This window comes from Hyperolius riggenbachi, chromosome 4 (assembly GCF_040937935.1).
Source record: "Hyperolius riggenbachi isolate aHypRig1 chromosome 4, aHypRig1.pri, whole genome shotgun sequence".
In the NCBI taxonomy this organism is placed as follows: domain Eukaryota; kingdom Metazoa; phylum Chordata; class Amphibia; order Anura; family Hyperoliidae; genus Hyperolius; species Hyperolius riggenbachi.
Window position 1 is genome coordinate 274,395,636 of NC_090649.1, and position 18,863 is coordinate 274,414,498.

Here is an 18,863-nt window from a genome sequence, read left to right on the forward strand (position 1 = left end):
AAAGTATTAGGAAAACTGAAGCCCTATTTGTAAATTATACGGGGAAATTGATCGGGCAGAAAGCTTCAAAAAGAACGATTGCAAATTGGATTAAGCTATGCATTCTGGAGGCATATAAGATTATGGAGACTATACCTCCTAAGGATCTTAAAGCTCATTCAACCAGGGGGACAGCGACAACTTGGGCCTTCAGAGCTGGTGCTTCTCCTCTGGAAATCTGTAAGGCGGCGACGTGGAAGAATCTGGGAACGTTCATGCGGCACTACAGATTGGATAGTATATCATCGTCTGACCAGGACTTTGGCAGAAAAGTTTTGCAGGCGGTCAGCCCACCCTAAGGTTAGTGTTTTCTTGATTATCATCTCGATGTATACCTGTCCTGGAGGGTTAATGGAAAAAACTAAACATTAGCTTACCTGGTAATTTAATTTTAAGTAACCCTCCAGGACAGGTGGGGTAACCCACCCTATTATATCATTATAATATATTAAAATGCACGATACTATGTTTATACTGTGTATATGAATTAGGAAATACATTTAATGTATGTGTTATGGTTAGGTGTCAGGTAGTTGAGACCTGTTGGGAATTGTTTTCTTTTATAATACTGCCGAGCACCTGACAAATCTTTTAATTTATAGAGAGGCTTGTGGATGTTTCCTGTTTCCTGGGAGGGACCGGATCTCGATGTATACCTGTCCTGGAGGGTTACTTAAAATTAAATTACCAGGTAAGCTAATGTTTAGTTTTTTTTTGATATAATGAATTGGTTGTGTAGTTCAGCTAAGAAATAAAGCATTAGGAGCAGAGACATAAGTCTAATATGTGTTTCCAGTACAGGAAGAGTTAAGAAACTCCTGTTGTTATCTATGCAAATAGCCATTGAGCTCTGCAACCTTCAAGTGGTGGAGAGCTCTGACTTCTGATTAGGTTATCTCAGCTGTATTGTGTTTTTCTTTTGCAGAGAACAGTTCAGGACAGGTCAAAAGTTCACTGCCTGTTCTGCAAAAACTTTAGAATGCTGAGTAGTGTGTAAACTGCAAATGTTAGAGAATTGTGCAATGTTATAAAAAAAAGTTGTATAACTGAAAATAAAAATAAGAGAATATTTTTTTTGCTACCAATGTTCTAGTAATTACCCATACTACACAACCAATTCATGATATCATACATTTTTTCGCTTCAGTGTCTCTTTAACTCCTAACCCTTACCCCCCTTAACCCCTAACTTTATCTACTCTGCCCCCTCCTCAATGCCCAACCTCAACCCTAATCCGTAATCCCACCTCCTTGATTCCTAAACTTAACCCTACCCCCACCCCAGGTTAGGAGTTATGGAAGGAGGGGGGGGGGGGGTTAAGGTTAGTAGTTGAGTGGGAGTTTAGCGGTTAAGGAGGGAGGTTAAGGTTAGGGGTTAAGGAGGGGGAGTTGCTTAAGGTAAGGGGTTAAGGAGGGTTAGGGTTAAGGTTAGGAGTTGAGGAGGGGGGTTAAGGTTAGGAGTTAAGCAGGGGTAGTTAAGAGTTAGGGCTAAGGTTAGGAGTTAAGGAGGGGGATAGGGTTAGGGCTAACAGGGGAGGTTAAGGGATAGCTTAAAGAGGAACTCCAGTGAAAATAATGTAGTAAAAAAGTGCTTCATTTTTACCATAATTATGTATAAATGATTAGGGCAGTGTTTGCTCATTGTAAAATCTTTCCTCTCCCAGATTCACATTCTGACATGTATTACATGGTGACATTTTTACTGTGGGCAGGTTATGTAGCTGCTCCTAGCTGTTTTGGCTGTTAGAGACAGCTGTAAACAGCTAATTCCTGTCTGTGAACATTGTTACATTGTGGCAGTTTGCCCAGAGTACCGCGGTACTCAGAGCTTCTTGTGGGAGGGGTTTCAGCACAAAATCAGTCATACAGCGCCCCTGATGGTCTGTTTGTGAAAATCATTATATTTCTCATGTAAAAGGGGGTATCAGCTACTGATTGGGATAAAGTTCAATTCTAGGTTGGAGTTTCTCTTTAAGGAAGAGGGAGGTTAAGGTTAGAAGTTAAGGATGGGAAGGCGAGTGGTTAAAGGGAACCTGAACTGAGTAAAATTATTTTAAATAAACACATGATGTAGCTGCAAATGAATAATACATACTTACCTCAGTCAGTTCCTCTCAGAAGCTCACCATTTTTTTTACAGTGATCCCTTCTAGTTCTGACAATATTTTGTCAGAACTGAAATATACCAGTTGCTGTCAGTTATATATCAGCTGCTGTCAGTTACAACTGAATGTGCAAGGTAATGTCATGTTTCTCTATGGCTCGGGTGACCCGTCAGTGATTTTGGACACGGCGATCGAGCGTGTGTATGGAGCTTTAGTTTAGTAACATGTCAGAGTGAATAATCAATGCAGTTGGCATAGCAACCAATCCTGTATCTGTTTAGTAGCATCCAATCAAACAATAACTTTTAGCTGTAACATCAGAGAAAGAAGATTCCTTTTTGTTTTGTTGGTAGTCATACACACCAAACACATCTGCCTATATTTCTGAAACCTCATGTGTTTTTTTTGAACTCCAATTGCATTTATTTACATTGTTGCCTTACAAAGTGTTCCTTGGTTAGCTTGTATGTGAACAGAAAATATAGCTGATACTTCATTTCTACTTTGGTTGGAAATGTCTTCCCAGGATTCAATGATTACGTATTCTGGAGCTGAAATGTTAAAACCCCCCTACTTTACATAGCCAGCTTTATAATGAATGTAGTATTTGTGTCTGTGAAGTAAAGGCCAGTCTAAGGAATCCTGAAGTAGCACAACTTAGAGAATGTTTGTGCTCTGCCTGCGTTCCTTTATCCAGGCAGTGCTGGGGCCCTATCATTCCCTGTGGGCTACATCTTATCCTCCTAGACACTTGGCACAAGTTCCTGCTGGCTGGTCAGAACACTTGGCAGAATCTGTTATGAGTAATTCTCGAGCCAAAAAGCTATCTTCATTCTAAATCTTAAAAAAGCTGATTTGTTTTATATTGGTACCAGTGTCCAATGATTATAAGGTAGATGTTAAATGAGAAGAAAAATTATATAATTGTCAGATTTTATGGGGCACTTTAAAATCTAAATCCAGACATGGATTATTTTATGTTTCCACGCTACAGATCTATTATTATTCTTATTTAAACTTATAGTATGACTTTTCATGGCGCTGGCCACACAGGGATATTTGGTCTGATAGATATCTGCCAGATCACATAAGTCCTTTACATCACATCAGCGCATCAACAACTTTACATGAGTAAACCTCCATCGACACCCGATTTGTACACGACTCATTGAGTCAGCTGGGCTACCTCTACAGTAGCTAGCTCAGACCTGTGGGGCATTCCCTGGGCTCCCCTCGTCACTCGACCAGTATCACTTGTTGTACTCTCTTCCTCTTGTCATGACACACCAGTGATTTACCTCAGAACATTAACAATGATCATAGCACAATATGCCGTTAAAACTTTAAGATGTATTCAAAGAATCCACTCACATTTGGCTGCATCTTGTGACAAGCTTAGAGTTTTGCTAGCGGTCTCTCCCTGCGCGGCTTCCCGGTATAACCGCCCGGCCTCGTTCCCGCTATCCTCCAGTCTATCACAGCAGCATTCCTGCATTCATCTGCGGTGCCGTCTGGGACTCCTCCCTATCGATTTTGTCACTCAGTAATGTGACTCATCATTTACAGACAGGATAGGTGTTTTGCTGAGACACACTGATCAAATTTGCAGAAGATTGTTGCTAACAGCATGCCACCAGCTCGTAATCTAGATTTCTAGCAGAAACTGACCGTCGTTACTTTTAGTGGTCAGTGGGGTTGTTGTGCAGCAGTATCTGCCCCCTCCTGCTAATTATGCTCCCCAGACCCCATGCAGTATATTACACCACAAATCGCTTTGACACTTTCCTCTCCAGACGTTGCGTTCCTTCCTCTGTGCTGCCATCTTTTAGTAAGCCCGTAATCTGGTGGTGTACGTGAATGCATACATGCCGTCATTTCACTACGGACATGCTGAAATCTATTAACAATTGATGTGCAGTGTGTAGCAATGATAGATCGCTTTCTAATCAGACATCAATCAGAGAGGAATCTATCTTTTGGGCAAGTCGGGAAAAAGTCTGCTAGTGGATGGTAAGCTTTATGGAGCTTCACAGGGTTGACTTTAAACAGACAATCAGGTGCTGAGAATAAAATAGGATGTTTAATGCATATGGCAGCATGCTCAGAGTTATCGCAGTGAAATAACACAGCTCTTCATTATACGTTTCACTCAGTTACCACCTGCACCATTGGCAAATTCTGTTAGCTAGCAGATTTACAGTATGTGAGATGAGATCTACCAGTGTGTGCCACCTTGTTTTGACATTCTTTACATGTGAACATACGTATTTATAAAATCTTCAGGCTAGGTTCACACTAAGTAATGAAGTAAGTTTGTTTTATGGGATCGACTTCAACAGACCAATCAACATGTCAACGGATCCTTTGTAAAACATAGAATCCTATCAGACATGTTCTGACTTGACTATTATGTCTGTTATGTCACTCAGGGCTGTGGAGTTGGAGTCGAGGAGTCTGAGCAATTTTGGGTGCCTGGAGTCGGAGTTGGAGTCGGTGGTTTCATAAACTGAGGAGTCGGGAGTCGGAGTCAGATGATTTTTGTACTAAATTCACTGCCCTGGTAAGTATTAGACTAAAGAGTCAGAATCTGAGCTATTTTGGGTACCTGGAGTCGGGAGTTGGATTCGGTGGTGTCATAAACTGAGGAGTCGGAGTTGGAGTTGGATGATTTTTGTACCAACTCCACAGCCCTGATGTCACTTATGGTGGCGGAACTCAAAGTCCTATCCTGCACGACGTCATAGTGTGAACTCAACCTTGGGCTGCTAGTGGTATTTTTAGGAGGAAAGGTTGCAAGGTGTGGTTACATGTCTTAACAGTGTGGATGTCAGCCTGGCTGTTGGTAATGGGTATGTGGGTGCAGGTCCAAAACCATTAGAACCATGCAGGTCTCTCCCTCTGCCTATATTAGCTGCATACTTGCTGCAGATAAACAGATGCGCGTGGTGCACAACAGCCACGTCTCTTCATAAAAGTAGGAATTCCCTTGAAATACTATTTTAAAGACTGTATATATTCATCTTCCATAGCAACATAAACAAATACTGAAAACTTTTTCTCCATTAGACAAATGGGCCTGTTATATTTATAATGTGAAGGGTGATTGCACTCTCTGAGATAATGCTTCACTACGTCTCCTGACTTGGCTGCTCTTTTTTATAGCACATCTATTCACAGTTTACACTACACATTTCTAACATTATTGGAAACACATGTCTTAGTAGAGCTTTCCTTTACTCCTCCCAGCTGATCTATAACTAAAAATATGAATATCAGAAGCAGGTTTTATGCTTTTATTACAATAGTTTATTGCTTATAACACAATTTTTCTGTCAATGCTTCAAAGTTTTACTGTTCCCTTAACACCACTGGAGTGTTGCTCTAGCTGAACTGAACTCCTAAAGCTTTACTTTTTTTTTCATATTATTATTTAGTATTTATATAGCGCCGACATCTTCCACAGCAAGCTCCTGTTCAAATTATTGCTTAAAGAGAGTCTGAAGCGAGAATAAATCTCGCTTCAGACCTCATAGATAGCAGGGACATGTGTGCCCCTGCTAAAACGCCGCTATCCCGCAGCTTAATGGGGGTCCCTTCACCCCCAAATCCCCTCGGTGCAGCGGGGGAGCGCTTCCTGGTTGGGGCAGGGCTAACCGCCGCAGCCCTGCCACACGCGCGTCTGTCAGCGCGTATCTCCGCCTCTCCCCCGCCCCTTTCAGTCTTCCTTCACTGAGAGGGGCGGGGGAGAGGCGGCGATGCACGTCTGATAGACGGCGCTGAGAGGCAGGGCTGCAGCCGATAGCCCTGCCTTCAGGAAGAGATTTTTACGACCAAATTTGCGACCAACTTTTGCGGGGTGGGTTTGGGGGTGAAGGGACCCCCGTTAAGCCGCGGGCTAGCGGCGGTTTAGCAGGGGCACACATGCCCCTGCTAACTATGAGCTCTGAAGCGAGATTTATTCTCGCTTCAGAGTCTCTTTAAAGTATAGTTTTTTTAATGAGATGATATTGTGTACATTTATAGTGTTGCTGCCAAAAATGTAGTCTTGAAAGTGATATGTTGTATTTTAAATTTCGAGATGCACCAAATGTTTTCAGTGGGTGACAGCATCAATGGTCCCCTCACAGATGTGCAAGCTACCCCTGCCATGTGCACTATTGTACCCTATATTATCAAAGGTGTTGACTTCTGAACTATGTTCTAATAACAAGCTGTATGGTCCTTCTTCTCTTTAGCCTAAAGGACACAGCATTCATGATTTTCAAAACGATTTTAGAATTTTGATTTGTTAGACCTTAGGACAGTTTTTCACTTTGCCATAGTTTATCTTAAAGTGTACCAGAGACCGTATAAAATAAAAGTTTTATACATACCTGGGGCTTCCTCTAGCTCCATGCGCACTGATCACTACCACACAGCCATCCTCAATCTTCTGCATTGCCGGTACTGGGTCCCGTCAGTGGCGTACCTACCATAAGGCTGCACCAGGTGTAGCCATGGCTAGTGGTGCCGCTGTGGTGCTCAGCCACTGTTTTCTTCCACGTGGGACTTTTTCTTATAGTTTGGGCAACATTTGGGAAAATAGCAGCAAGCAGTGCATGTGACTGTGCTACTTCCTACACTAGATGGAGCACCCCTCCCCCCTTCCTGTCCCATAGGCAACATGTTTCCTTGCTCTCTACACAGCCTGCAGTGAGTGAATGTGCAGAGCAGCAGGGTGAGTAGAGAGTGGCCCCTTTTAAACGTTTACAGTGTGTATTACTGCACAAGAGTCAGTTTCCATATAGTCTCCATGCCCAGGCCTGAACTTGGCAGGTGGTTCTGGGATCCCTGATCACACTAGGTGATCCTAGGTAGTGGTATGTTTGGATGTCTGGATGAGTGCTGTGTGGCCTCCTGGTAATGGATATTGGTGCCTTTTAATGTGTTTGATTAAGTATATTAATAAATTTTGTATTTTTTCACTTTATTATCGGTTTTTGGTGATTTGTGACATATGCCCTCCAACCCCCCGCTTTTCCTTTACTTTTACGTTTGAGTAGAGAGTGTGATTGCTGTGCTGCACTTGGGACATTAGCAGAGAGAGGTGGCAGGATGTGTTTAGTGCTTCAGAAGTTCCTTGTCATTAGTAGCCATGTGCACTGACTGCTGTAATACTAGAGTGCCCTGGACTATTGATTATTTATCCTGATCAGAGTAATTAATCAGTAATGCAGGGCAGTCTGCTGTCGCAGAAGCCAGTGGCACTGATATCTTCTGCAGCACTGTATAGAGTACACAGTTTCATAATGGTTAGCTCCGTCCACTTCCTGATGACTCCTTTTCCCCCCAAATCCCCCAAAATATGCAGCGACACGCTTGACGCCCAACCCGCCAACCCTCCCATCAAAAAAATTGGATGTTTTTGGGGGTGTCTGTAAATAATTAGCACTGGGACCCATATGCAATTAACTTTTTCACCTGCTTCATCTCCTCTGTAAAGTATCTTTTCAGCATTTTTAAATTTAAAAAAGTACCCCAAAGTTGGTGAAAAAGTGCTATCAAATTTATTTTGAGTATTTTCTTGTTTGCTGATGGTTGAAAAGGCATTTTATGACAACGTGTAAAAACTCAGGAGAAAAAGTGAATTGCATATGGCCCCGGGTGTCAAATTCCCTAGGTACGCCACTGGGTCCCGTAACTTCCTCCCGTCGCGGCCAGTCTGCGCAAGAGAAGTGCGCTCTCTACGTATCCCTCTGGCGGCTGCCGGAAAAAGTACACTCCAGTAATTGTTTATAAGGTTGAGCTAGTTGAAGGCTCTGAGATTACTAAACACGTTCTATTGTGTTTTAGGTTAGGGGATGATGACAGCTTGTTTGAGGTCAACATGGCTTCTGGAGGTTGTGAAGTTCACCGTTTTGATCCAAGCATTGGATCTGCTCATATCCATGAAGGAGAGCGGCTTTGGCATCATCGTCTTTCTGTTGATTGGAGGGATCCTAACCCAGCCATAGCTGCACATAGACTTCATAGCAATACTAAGAAGCTAAGTACAATCCTCAATGAGTTTGGACATTGGAAGGTAAGAGATTCTTGGGTACCGTAAAGTAATATGGTCATTGTTATTAATATTTTTTACAGACCTTGATCTTTACTAATTAATTCTGCAGTTTATTGCACAAATATAAGCTTTGTGGTATGATCTCTAGTAGGAGGTAACTAAGGACCAATAGAAGAAGGGATTTTTTTGAAATGCTTACAGGAAAAAACATATCAGTAATCCTAACAGATGCAGAAAAGAACCTCCACATAACTGATACCATAGCCAAGTCACATTATTTTTATTGAGACTGAGAAATGATTGTATGTTTGCACAGCTGCCATCAGTGTCCTGTGGCCAGCCCTGCTTAGTGGGAAAATGATCAGTTGTACTAAGTTTTTCATAGTCGACTGCTAAGGTTTCCCCTAAGGTAAGCTGGCTACTATAATAACTACTCTCTCCACCACCCATCCCCAACACAACATATACAATATTCCTTATTTACATAAATCAGTGATACTGAATGGTCACCATTACCTATTACTTGTTTGTTTTGCATTGCAGAAGGAAAGCTGGGTCACATTGTGACTTGTTATACTATGTGGACATTGTAGGGATGACACATCGGCAAAGCATCCTAGATTAACTAAACTGTAACAGCCGATTCAAGTGCAGTAGGCGTTGTGATTGTTTCAAGCTGTCAGGAGTATTTTCAGACATTAATATAAATAGAATAGTGAATCTGGTTGCTGAAGTTTGAAATGGACATTACTCTTTGAGACAGAATAGAAACATACACTAGATCTAGAGCGTATTCCTGATACATTCTTCATTATACACTAAATGCTGCTCTAAGGATCTGGGCATTGACATGTACTGATTGCAGAGCACCTAGTCAATGTCTGCAGTTTGTAGCCTTCTATGCCAATGCTTCTTACCTTGGTATCTGCAAGAGTTCTCTGTGGTCATGATGTTATTGGAAGTGAGCTCCTCTTTTGCGGTGATATGAGCAGTTTATTGTCTTTTAAGAAGAGCCATGTAGATAGTTCTTACACATTGGTACCTTGTATCCTCTTGCTACACTTGCTAGGTTTTTATAAGATTGGTGCATTATTATTTCAAGTAAGGAAGCATTAGCATATAAGGCTTTAAAGGGTGGATTCACTTTGTACAACATTAGACTAAGGATGGACAAATCCCGGAAGCCAGATAGCCAGGGCTCCTTCAAGTTATAGCTAGCCTAGCATCTTTGCTTTCCTATAATTTTTGTCAATGATGCTGATTCCTATAAATTTCCTGCTGGCTTCTGAATTGCATGCTAATTTGTCCACGGTTGCATTAGATTCTCAAAGGCATGTATGAAGCTAATAAGCAGTCTATAACTCTTGGTAACTAACCAAAAATGAAATTTTTCTTCTGGAAAGATTGTTTAAAGTCTTGTGCATAGAACCTCATGAGAAAATTTGCATTGCATCTTGGAAAAGATCCATAGTTTGATTTCTACCCATACAGTAATCATCTCCAAGGTGACTTCACGTATTGCAGGATAACACATTGCAACAATACGCAGAGCTGGTCCCCATATCATGCTTATACTGTGGTCAGGTAGCAGCCGAAGCTTGTAGGAGATAATATATACTGTACCAAATGCCCGCTGCACTCAAAACTGATGCTATGACATTTGGATCGCATGAAAAACGTTCTAATGGTCATGGTTGAGTTTGTGGGGTTTGATTTATTGCAAATGGCTTATTTGTTTCAGACTCAGAACACAGAAAACATTGTCTTGCATGTCCATTTAGTTTAAAGCGGAATATAACCCTGCATTTCAACTTTGCTCTAAAACATTATTTACAGCATATTATATGCAAAAAGCATATTTTTTTTACTAGACCAGCATTGGAAGGGTTAAACACAGAGGTTTTAACCACTTGCCGACCGCACGCTTATACCGTGCGTCGGCAAAGTGGCAGCTGCAGGACCAGCGACGCAGTATTGCGTCGCCAGCTGCAGGCTGATTAATCAGGAAGCAGCCGCTCGTGCGAGCGGCTGCTTCCTGTCAATTCACGGCGGGGGGCTCCGTGAATAGCCTGCGGGCCGCCGATGGCGGCTCGCAGGCTAAATGTAAACACAAGCGGAAATAATCCGCTTTGTTTACATTGTACGGCGCTGCTGCGCAGCAGCGCCGTAAGGCAGATCGGCGATCCCCGGCCAATCAGCGGCCGGGGATCGCCGCCATGTGACAGGAGACAGCCTGTCACTGGCTGCACAGGACGGATAGCGTCCTGTGCAGCCCGGATCTCCAGGGGGGGCCAGGTAGGAGAGGGAGGGGGAGGATTTCGCCGCGGAGGGGGGCTTTGAGGTGCCCCCCCCCCCGCAACACCCGGCAGGCAGGAGCGATCAGACCCCCCCAGCACATCATCCCCCTAGTGGGGAAAAAAGGGGGGCGATATGGTCGCTCTGCCTGCACGCTGATCTGTGCTGGGGGCTGCAGAGCCCACCCAGCACAGATCAGCTAAAACAGCGCTGGTCCTTAAGGGGGGGTAAAGGGTGGGTCCTCAAGTGGTTAAGTTCCGTGCAGACGTTCAGATAGTTACATTCTATTTAGTTATGTGTATATATTTAGAAATGTTACACACTCTTTGGCTGTCCTCCAACTCCTTCTCAGTGAGAGAGATGAGTCACAATAAACACTTAGATACATTTATGTAAACAAAAAGTATCTAACTCAAGTTTGGATGCGTCTGCAGAAATCTCCAGGGACTTTAAAGCCCTGTGTAACCCTTCCAATGCTGGTCTAGTAAAAAAAAATGCTGGTTGCATATAATATACTGTAAATAATGTTTTAGAGCAAAGTTGAAATGCAGGGTTATATTCCGCTTTAAAGAGGACCTAAACTCTTGCACAGTACCAAGTAAGGTTAGGTCAGCACACCGCTGTCACAATGCAGTGTTCCATTTACTGCATAAGTCAGCACAGACTTGACAATTGTTTCGGGGCCACTGAGGGTCCCCTTCTTCAACACTGCATTCTGACAACCGTGTGCGGTGCTGACCTAACCTTACTTGCTACTATTGACTTTGGGGTGATGTGGCTTAGCACCCAGGTGTAGCACCCAAAAGGTGTGCCACTTCAGAACTCTCTGTACATAAGCTCTTGCACAGAAGACAAGCAAGACACATATGTTTCACTCTATGGGCTTGATTCACAAAAGAGTGCTAACTGTTAGCACGGCCGTTTGTGCGCGAATTTTCGCATTGCGCGCGATCGCAAATTTTCACGAGAAACGATAGTTTTTGTGCGCAAACGCAAATTTGTGCGCAAAATAGATAGCGTTTTTGTGTAAAAATTCGCGTTTGCGCGCGAGAACGTTATAATTTCACGCGAAAATTCGTGATCGCGCGTGATGCGAAAATTCGCGCAAAAACGGCCGTGCTAACAGTTAGCACTCTTTTGTGAATCAAGCCCTATGTCTGTTTATAGAGATTAGCCTGTATAATCCCCCCTTATCTGCAAGTAATCATCAAGTGTGATTTAACCACTTGAGGACCGTAGGCTTTATTTACCCCCCTTAAGGACCAGACCCTTTTTTTCCATTCAGACCACTGCAGCTTTCACGGTTTATTGCTCACTCATACAACCTACCACCTAAAGGTCCGTACACACGCCGGACTTTAGGCAACGACGGGTCCGTCGTTGCCTCCCGCTGGGTGGGCGTGCCAGCGACAGTCCGGCGTGTGTACGCTCTGTCGTCAGACTGATACGGCTGTTTCTGAGCGATCCGCCGGGCGGATCGCTCAGAAAAAGCCGTATCAGTCTGACGACAGAGCGTACACACGCCGGACTGTCGCTGGCACGCCCACCCAGCGGGAGGCAATGACGGACCCGTCGTTGCCTAAAGTCCGGCGTGTGTACGGACCTTAAATGAATTTTGGCTCCATTTCTTGTCACTAATAAAGCTTTCTTTTGGTACTATTTGATTGCTGCTGCGATTTTTACTTTTTATTATATTCATCAAAAAAGACATGAATTTTGTCAAAAAAAATGATTTTTTTAACTTTCTGTGCTGACGTTTTTCAAATAAAGTAAAATTTCTGTATACATGCAGTACGAAAAATGTGGACAAACATGCTTTTGATAAAAAAACAAAACCCATTCAGCCTATATTTATTGGTTTGGGTAAAAGTTATAGCGTTTACAAACTATGGTGCAAAAAGTGAATTTTCCTATTTTGTAGCATCTCTGACTTTTCTGACCACCTGTCATATTTCATGAGGGGCTAGAATTCCAGGATAGTATAAATACCCCCCAAATGACTCCATTTTGGAAAGAAGACATCCCAAAGTATTCACTGAGAGGCATAGTGAGTTCATAGAAGATATTATTTTTTTGTCACAAGTCAGCGGAAAATGAGTTTGTGACAAGAGAAAAAAAAAGTTTCCATTTCTGCTAACTTGTGACAAAAAAAAAAATGAAATCTGCCACGGACTCACCATGCCCCTCTCTGAATACCTTGAAGTGTCTACTTTCCAAAATGGGGTCATTTGTGGGGTGTGTTTACTGTCCTCGCATTTTGGGGGGTGCTAATTTGTAAGCACCCCTGTAAAGCCTAAAGGTGCTCATTGGACTTTGGGCCCCTTAGCGCAGTTAGGCTGCAAAAAAGTGCCACAGATGTGGTATTGCCGTACTCAGGAGAAGTAGTATAATGTGTTTTGGGGTGTATTTTTACACATACCCATGCTGGGTGGGAGAAATATCTCTGTAAATGACAATTGTTTGATTTTTTTTTACACACAATTGTCCATTTACAGAGATATTTCTCCCACTTAGCATGGGTATGTGTAAAAATACACCCCAAAACACATTATACTACTTCTCCTGAGTACGGCGATACCACATGTGTGGCACTTTTTTGCACCCTAACTGCGCTAAGGGGCCCAAAGTCCAATGAGTACCTTTAGGATTTCACAGGTCATTTTTGTTTCAAGACTACTCCTCACGGTTTAGGGCCCCTAAAATGCCAGGGCAGTATAGGAACCCCACTAATGACCCCATTTTAGAAAGAAGACACCCCAAGGTATTCTGTTAGGAGTATAGTGAGTTCATACAAGATTTTATTTTTTGTCACAAGGAAATTGATTTTAATTGAGTTTAATTGTTTTTTTTCACAAAGTGTCATTTTCCGCTAACTTGTGACAAAAAATAAAATCTTCTATGAACTCACCATACTCCTAACGGAATACCTTTGGGTGTCTTCTTTCTAGAATGGGGTCATTTGTGGGGTTCCTATACTGCCCTGGCATTTTAGGGGCCCTAAACCGTGAGGAGTAGTCTTGAAACCAAATGTCGCAAAATGACCTGTGAAATCCTAAAGGTACTCATTGGACTTTGGGCCCCTTAGCGCACTTAGGGTGTAAAAAAGTGCCACACATGTGGTACTGCCGTACGCAGGAGAAGTAGTATAATGTGTTTTGGGGTGTATTTTTACACATACCAATGCTGGGTGGGAGAAATATCTCTGTAAATGACAATTGTTTGATTTTTTTTTACACACAATTGTCCATTTACAGAGAGATTTCTCCCACCCAGCATGGGTATGGTGTAAAAATACACCCCAAAACACATTATACTACTTCTCCTGAGTACAGCGATACCATACGTGTGACACTTTTTTGCAGCCTAGGTGCGCTAAGGGGCCCAACGTCCTATTCACAGGTCATTTTCAGGCATTTGTTTTCTAGACTACTCCTCACGGTTTAGGGCCCCTAAAATGCCAGGGCAGTATAGGAACCCCACAAGTGACCCCATTTTAGAAAGAAGACACCCCAAGGTATTCCGTTAGGTGTATGGCGAGTTCATAGAAGATTTTATTTTTTGTCACAAGTTAGTGAAAAATGACGCTTTGTGGGAAAAAAAACAATAAAAATCAATTTCAGCTAACTTTTGACAAAAAATAAAATCTTCTATGAACTCGTCATACACCTAATAGAATACCTTGGGGTGTCTTTTTTCTAAAATGGGGTCACTTGTGGGGTTCCTATACCGCCCTGGCATTTTATGGGCCCAAAACCGTGAGTAGTCTGGAAACCAAATGTCTCAAAATGACTGTTCAGGGGTATAAGCATCTGCAAATTTTGATGACAGGTGGTCTATGAGGGGGCGAATTTTGTGGAACCGGTCATAAGCAGGGTGGCCTTTTAGATGACAGGTTGTATTGGGCCTGATCTGATGGATAGGAGTGCTAGGGGGGTGACAGGAGGTGATTGATGGGTGTCTCAGGGGTTGGTTAGAGGGGAAAATAGATGCAATCAATGCACTGGGGAGGTGATCGGAAGGGGGTCTGAGGGGGATCTGAGGGTTTGGCCGAGTGATCAGGAGCCCACACGGGGCAAATTAGGGCCTGATCTGATGGGTAGGTGTGCTAGGTGGTGACAGGAGGTGATTGATGGGTGTCTCAAGGTGTGATTAGAGGGGGGAATAGATGCAAGCAATGCACTGGCGAGGCGATCAGGGCTGGGGTCTGAGGGCGTTCTGAGGGTGTGGGCGGGTGATTGAGTGCCCTAGGGGCAGATAGGGGTCTAATCTGATGGGTAGCAGTGACAGGGGGTGATTGATGGGTAATTAGTGGGTGTTTAGGGTAGAGGACAGATGTAAACAATGCACTTGGGAGGTGATCTGACGTCGGATCTGCGGGCGATCTATTGGTGTGGGTGGGTGATCAGATTGCCCGCAAGGGGCAGGTTAGGGGCTGATTGATGGGTGGCAGTGACAGGGGGTGATTGATGCGTGGCAGAGACAGGGGGTGATTGATGGGTGATTGACAGGTGATCAGTGGGTTATTACAGGGAAGAACAGATGTAAATAATGCACTGGCGAATTGATAAGGGGGGGTCTGAGGGCAATCTGTGCGTGTAGGCGGGTGATTGGGTGCCCGAAAGGGGCAGATTAGGGTGTGATCTGATGGGTAACAGTGACAGGTGGTGATAGGGGGTGATTGATGGGTAATTAGTGGGTGTTTAGGGTAGAGAACAGATGTAAACAATTGATGATTTGCTTTTGGTGTGGGGGGGGTCCTCCTGCCCTCCTGGGGGCATTCCTGACCTATGCCAATGACAACGACCTTAATTTGAATTTTACCATGAGTTCAGATCCGGTCTCAATTGATTACTTGGACCTCACCCTTAAGGGAGATCCTTTATCACACTTAGTTACCACACAAACTTTTCGGAAACCTACAGCAGGCAATTCCATCTTGCTTGCCAATTCGTGCCACCCCAGACTCACCATTAACGCCATCCCTACAGGAGAATTTACTAGGGCGGCACGAAATTGTTCGAATCCAATATGATTTGGAACGAGAATGTGATCTGGTAGAAACCAGACTTAAACAAAGAGGCTACACAAAGAAACAATTGGCCGTGGGACGTCACAGGGGTCTTAGGAGACCACGTTCAGATTTGCTAAAGAGTAGAACCTGGGGTGAGACCGGAGAGGACAAGGTCACTTTTGTTACCGGCTACAGCCTGGAGTTTAATAAGATTACTAGTATTGTTAAAAAGTATATTCCGGTGCTGCATCCGGACCCAAAACTTAAAACCATCCTGGACAGAGGATGTCGATTTTCCGCTAGAAGGGCCCGAACTTTAGGGTCCATTCTCTCACCAAGTCTTTTTCGGTCCCCCTCGGCTTCTCGTACCCCTACATGGTTAGCCACAGTGGGCTCCTACCCCTGTGGCTTTTCCACATGCAATTATTGCCAGTGTCATAGAAGGGGCAACTCAGTGTTCTCTTTTGTGCATAATAAAAGCTTTCCAATCAAACAATATGTTAATTGCCATACTAAATATGTTATCTATACTATCTCTTGTAACTTGTGCCGCATTCAATACGTTGGATGCACTACCCGAAATTTGAGAGCACGCATAGCGGAGCACTATTGTGGCACAAATCTGCAGTTTCAAAACACTTTGAAACTGTGCACAAAGGTGATTTAACTTCCTTTAGTTTTCAGGGAGTAGAACGGGTAGTCAGTCCAATTAGAGGGTGTGATATGCAAAAACTGCTCTTGAAACGTGAGGCCTTTTGGATCCATAGACTGGGCACCCGCACTCCACATGGTTTGAATAAAAAGTGGGATTTGAGCCTGGTCTATACATACTGAGAATCTGTCCCTTCTTAAACTACATCCATCATGCCTCTCCACTATACTGTTCTTCCTTCATAGATGTGTTTTCCTTCCTTTCCTTTGTCCAGCAGTATTTATTATATGTGTCTATACAATATATATATGTATCTGTACCAACACGGCACGATTGCAATATACATATGAATCTTTGTAGAACTCAGTGGCAACACTTTTATATCCTTTAACCACTTCGCCATATCTGGACGCATATATCCGTCCAGATAGGCAGTGGTGCTGCAGCCGTGTGGTGCGCGCGATCGGGCGCGCGCCCGCGCGCGCCCCCGCTGCCTCCCGCTGCCCCCCCGATCAGTGAATGGGAATATAATTCCCATTCACCGATCCAAGTCCCCGGCAGAAATACCGACGCTTTCTCATCAGAGAGCGTGGTATTTCTGCCCCCAGGAAACAATTTCTCTTCATTTTAGTTCCTAGATGCGACATCGTTCGCATCTAGGAACTTTTTGAATGTGGCCATCTTGTGGCCAAATAGTAAACTGCACCCACATACCTGTATTGAATAAAAAATACATTATTTTACATCTAAAATTGGCTATTTACCTCCCAAACTAAAATTACCCAAATACATTTTTGTATTAAAAAAAATAATAAAAAAAATTACAATTAAAAAAAAAAAAACTACATAAATAGTTACCTAAGGGTCTGAACTTTTTAAATATACATGTCAAGAGAGTATCTTATTACATTTTTTAAAATTATAAGCTTGTAAATAGTGATCGACGCAAATTGAAAAAATGCACCTTTATTTCTAAATAAAATATCGGCGCCATAAATTGTGATAGGGACGTAATTTAAATGGTGTAATAAGCGGGACAAATGGGCACATAAAATGCATGGGTTTTAATTACTGTAGCATGTATTAATTTTAAACTATAATGGCCAAAAACTGAGAAATAATGTTTTTTTTCCATTTCTATCTTAATCTTCCTGTTAAAATGTATTTACAGTAAAGTGGCTCTTAGCAAAATGTACTACCTAAAGAAAGCCTAATTAGTGGCGGAAAAAACGAGATATAGATCAATTAATTTTGATAAGTAGCGATAAAGTTATTAGCGAATGAATGGGAGGTGAACATTGCTTGGATGCATAAGATTTTCGAAGCTGTAGGCTGAAGTGGTTATGCTGTCTTTTGATGTTATTATTGTATTATTACATTGTATTTTTTGAGGATGTATATCCCTTTAAGGAGCAGTTTGTAGTTTTCCAGGGGTGGAGTTTTCTCCCTCCTGGTCTCATATATTCATATATATAAATTCCTCCTTGAACAGGTTCATTTTTAACTACGATTAAGGGCAGATGGTAGGCCCGATACGCGTGAGTTGATCCTGTGATTTTATTGCCATGTCTGTGGATTTTTCTAATAAACTACAACCTTTTTACACTTCTACCTAGTCTGGCTTGCGGATCCTCCTTTTTTGTCTGCAGATGTAAACAATGCACTTGGGAGGTGATCTGACGTCGGATCTGCGGGCGATCTATTGGTGTGGGTGGGTGATCAGATTGCCCGCAAGGCTGATTGATGGGTGGCAGTGACAGGGGATGATTGACGGGTGATTGACAGGTGATCAATGGGTTATTACAGGGGGGATAGATGCATACAGTACACAGGGGGGGGGGCAGGTCTGGGGAGAATCTGAGGGGTGGGGGGGTGATCAGGAGGGAGCAGGAGGCAGTTTAGGGAATAAAAAAAAATAGTGTTGAGATATAGTGACAGGGAGTGATTGATGGGTGATTAGGGGGGTGATTGGGTGCAAACAGGGGTCTGGGGGTGGGCAGGGGGGGTCTGAGGGGTGCTGTGGGCGATTAGGGGGCAGGGGGGGGATCAGTGTGATTGGGTGCAGACTAGTGTGGCTGCAGCCTGCCCTGGTGGTCCCTCGGACACTGGGACCACCAGGGCAGGAGGCAGCCTGTATAATAGGCTTTGTATACATTACAAAGCCTATTATACGCTTTGCATGCGGATATGTGTATTCCTCCGCCCGCCGGCGCTGCTAAGTGGCCGGCGAGCTGGAGGCTAAATCCCCGGCCATCGATCCCCGGCGGAGGATCGTGTCACGGATGACGCGATCGCTCCGCCCATGCCCGTACAAGGACCGCCACCTCTTGTACATGCGGCGGTCCTTACGGGATCCACTTTCCGGCCGCCCCTGTGCAGTGGGCGGTCGGTGAGTGGTTAAGGTGCGTGCACATGTCCAACATTACGCCTGATTATCATTTGAACGACTTGTCAGGCAAACAACAAGTCGTTTAAATGTCACGTACACATGTCCAAACAAAGCATCCGACAAACTAATTTACATGTCGTCTGACTCTTTGTCCAAATCTTGTCCAACTCGCTTTACCTTATTAGTTGGTCAAACGACCACTGGTCATTTGTACACACGTACAGACCTGACAGTCATTTCAACAACAGTTGGTCCAAGCGGATTGGGCAAACCGGCTGTTATCAGTTGCTCGACTATGCATACACACGTACAAATTGTGGTTCAAGCTACGAG

General features: G+C 43.5%; 1 protein-coding gene across 1 annotated transcript in view; it reads left to right on the plus strand.

Annotated features, from left to right (window-relative positions):
* Nucleotides 1–18,863, plus strand: part of METTL24 (methyltransferase like 24) — a 97,571-nt gene that overhangs the window by 55,872 nt on the left and 22,836 nt on the right. The window contains exon 4 of the mRNA XM_068231280.1: nt 7,976–8,204. Within this exon, the coding sequence (XP_068087381.1) occupies nt 7,976–8,204 (229 nt within the window). The remainder of the gene's footprint in view (nt 1–7,975; nt 8,205–18,863) is intronic.